Source organism: Fulmarus glacialis, unplaced genomic scaffold (assembly GCF_000690835.1).
Source record: "Fulmarus glacialis isolate BGI_N327 unplaced genomic scaffold, ASM69083v1 scaffold37382, whole genome shotgun sequence".
Taxonomy (NCBI): Eukaryota; Metazoa; Chordata; class Aves; order Procellariiformes; family Procellariidae; genus Fulmarus; species Fulmarus glacialis.
This window is the reverse complement of record NW_009196562.1, coordinates 3,211-5,543: the sequence shown is the minus strand read 5'-3', so window position 1 is coordinate 5,543 and position 2,333 is coordinate 3,211. Positions and strand designations below refer to the sequence as shown.

Below are 2,333 nucleotides of genomic sequence, written 5' to 3'. Positions count from 1 at the left end.
GCGGGGCGGGGGGACGCCAGCATCCTCCGGCGCTCCCAGCGGGAACACGTGGGAGTTTGACAGTTTGGTTACTTTATTCTTTTTTTTTTTTTTTTTTTTTAATTAATGGCTCTGTATAAACCTCAGTTAAACATCGAGCGTGTTCTGCTGCCACACCGAGGGAACGGTTCCTCCCCAGCCAAACTACACCACGCTGGCTTTAAACCCCAGCAGACGCCAACGTCTCCCAGGTCCCCGAGCAGGGTGGGCAGCGCCGAGGGGCCGGACCCTCCTCGCGCTCGGCTGGAGCCAAACATCCTTCTTGCACGCAGTCCCGGGGGATCAGCAGAGCTGTATAAAAAGGTGCGAGCCCTCCCCGCGCTGCTGGCACCTCCGGCCATCGCCCAGTTTACATGTCCCTAGCAAAATCCCTTCGAGAGACATCGAGGTTCGAGCGAGGGCTGGGGACAGCGCTGCCTCGCAGCCCTCTGCACAGTTTGGGTCTGCCCTGCTCCTTCACCGCAGCCGACGCTGGCTGCATCCGGGGCTCAGTAAATCTTCTGTCGGCTGGGCAGGATGGCCTCCTTGATGAAAGAGAAGATGAGGAGGATACCGGAGCGCTTGCCCCTCTTCCCCTTGGTGAAGTAGTTGGAGACCACGTCGTCTGCGGAGAAAAGGGAAGAACACTTAAACACAAACCCGCTGACGGCCACGGGAGCCCTGGGGTGGGTCGTCTGATTTCAGGGTGATGCATGAGCTGCCTTTAAAGCACGGAAGTTTCTGGTTTGCTCACATCTGGCCTACCCGGGTGTTCCACTAAGCTGCTGCCAGGGAGCCCAAATCCCAAGCTCCCTTTCTTGAGCTGTAGGGAGAGTCCAGGGAAAGCGACAGGGCCCCAGGACTGGAGAGATGCAGGATGTAAAGCTGGAACAGCCCTCTGCTCTGCTCACCCTCACCCAGCAGAAGCCTTGGCTTTTGGAAGGTTTTACCCGACCAGCTGCCCCCCTTCCCTCCTCTGTGCGACGGGAATGGGGCGTGTTGAGCACAGCCCCTGTCAGAAACCAGCAGGCGTCTGCCCGGGCCTCGGGAGCGCTCACCTCCAGGCTGCACCGTGGAAGGCAGGACGTTCTCTCCGGCCGACAAGGAGACGAAAAAAGCAAAAGGAATTAACCACAGGCAGAAGGTGAAGTAGGCGAGAACCTGCAGGCAGAGCAAGAGAGGCAGTGAGAGCCGAGCTGCAACGCGCTCCGTGGCCTTCCACACACTGACTTCTGTCCGGGCTGCCTCAGCCCCAGCTGTACCTCCCTACAATACACCCCGAGTTTCCACCCTACGATACACCCCAAGTTTCCACCTGAACCTCTTGAAAGAAAGGGCACTGAAGGGGGAGAACCGCAATTCAACCTCTCCCAAATCTCTCGGGTGCTGCGAAGCTGGTAAGGGGATAAAATTCACCCAGCAACTTCCTCGTAAGGACAGGGCGCGCAGGAAAAGCCCTTGCTCCTGTCCTAGGCGCCTGAAAACCTTTACTGCTCCCAAAACCCAGAATTTTAAAGAGCACAATTAAACAAGCAGGAAATTGGCTGTGCTGTTACAACTAATTAAATCCTCTTCACACCTTCCAGGGACTAAAAGGAAGAGTCAAGACCCGGGCTTGCTCCTCCTCCTGCCCCGGGGTGGGACGCTGGCGTAGCACGAGGAGTCGGCACTTGGGGGAGCAGCCGCTGTGGTTTGGGGAGAGCCGAGAGGGGCCGAGCTGCCGCACCGGCCTCCTTGTGTGCGCAAATGCTGGAGAAGTGTTAAACTTCATAAAAAGGTTGTTTTTTTCATTTTAGTGGAGTTTTTGGGTTTGTTTTTAAAATTTGCGCCAAGTGGCAGCTACCTTCGGGCCCAAACAAGCCCCTCTGTGAATTTGGACCTTCGTCTTGGCAGGTGCCAGGGCAGTGAGACAGAAGAATCAGCACGTCAGAGACATAAAAATAATGAGGAGCAATTATGCCAAAAGGGAAGTGATTTGTGGTTAGCTTGTAAAAAAAATGAAAAATAGTATTATTTTCTATTTTTCCTAGTTTTTAGCATTTCAGAAAAAAAATCTGTGCTTAAGATTCAGTATTTCTTCTGTCCTTCAGCTGGCTGAGAAAGTCCACACCCAAAAAAAGAAGCTGCAGCTTCCCTGGTACTTCTGAGGGAATAAGCACAGGAACCCCCAGGGAAGGGCTGCGAAAAATATCCTCAGTGTGTCTGACCGAAAAAATGGCATTTTCCTCTCCCTCCTCCCACCAGCAGCTCCACGCTGGCTGGAAGAACACGGATCGACTCCTTCCCAAAGGGCTCCGGCTGGAAAAAACCGGAGC

At 54.6% G+C, this 2,333-nt stretch overlaps 1 protein-coding gene across 1 annotated transcript in view; it reads right to left on the bottom strand.

Annotated features, from left to right (window-relative positions):
• Positions 1-527: 527 nt before the first annotated feature.
• Positions 528-2,333, bottom strand: part of TEX261 (testis expressed 261) — a gene marked incomplete at its 5' end in the record, with an annotated part of 4,765 nt that continues 2,959 nt past the window's right edge. The window contains 2 exons of the mRNA XM_009572238.1: positions 528-643; positions 1,077-1,179. Coding sequence (XP_009570533.1) covers positions 528-643; positions 1,077-1,179 — 219 coding nt within the window. The remainder of the gene's footprint in view (positions 644-1,076; positions 1,180-2,333) is intronic.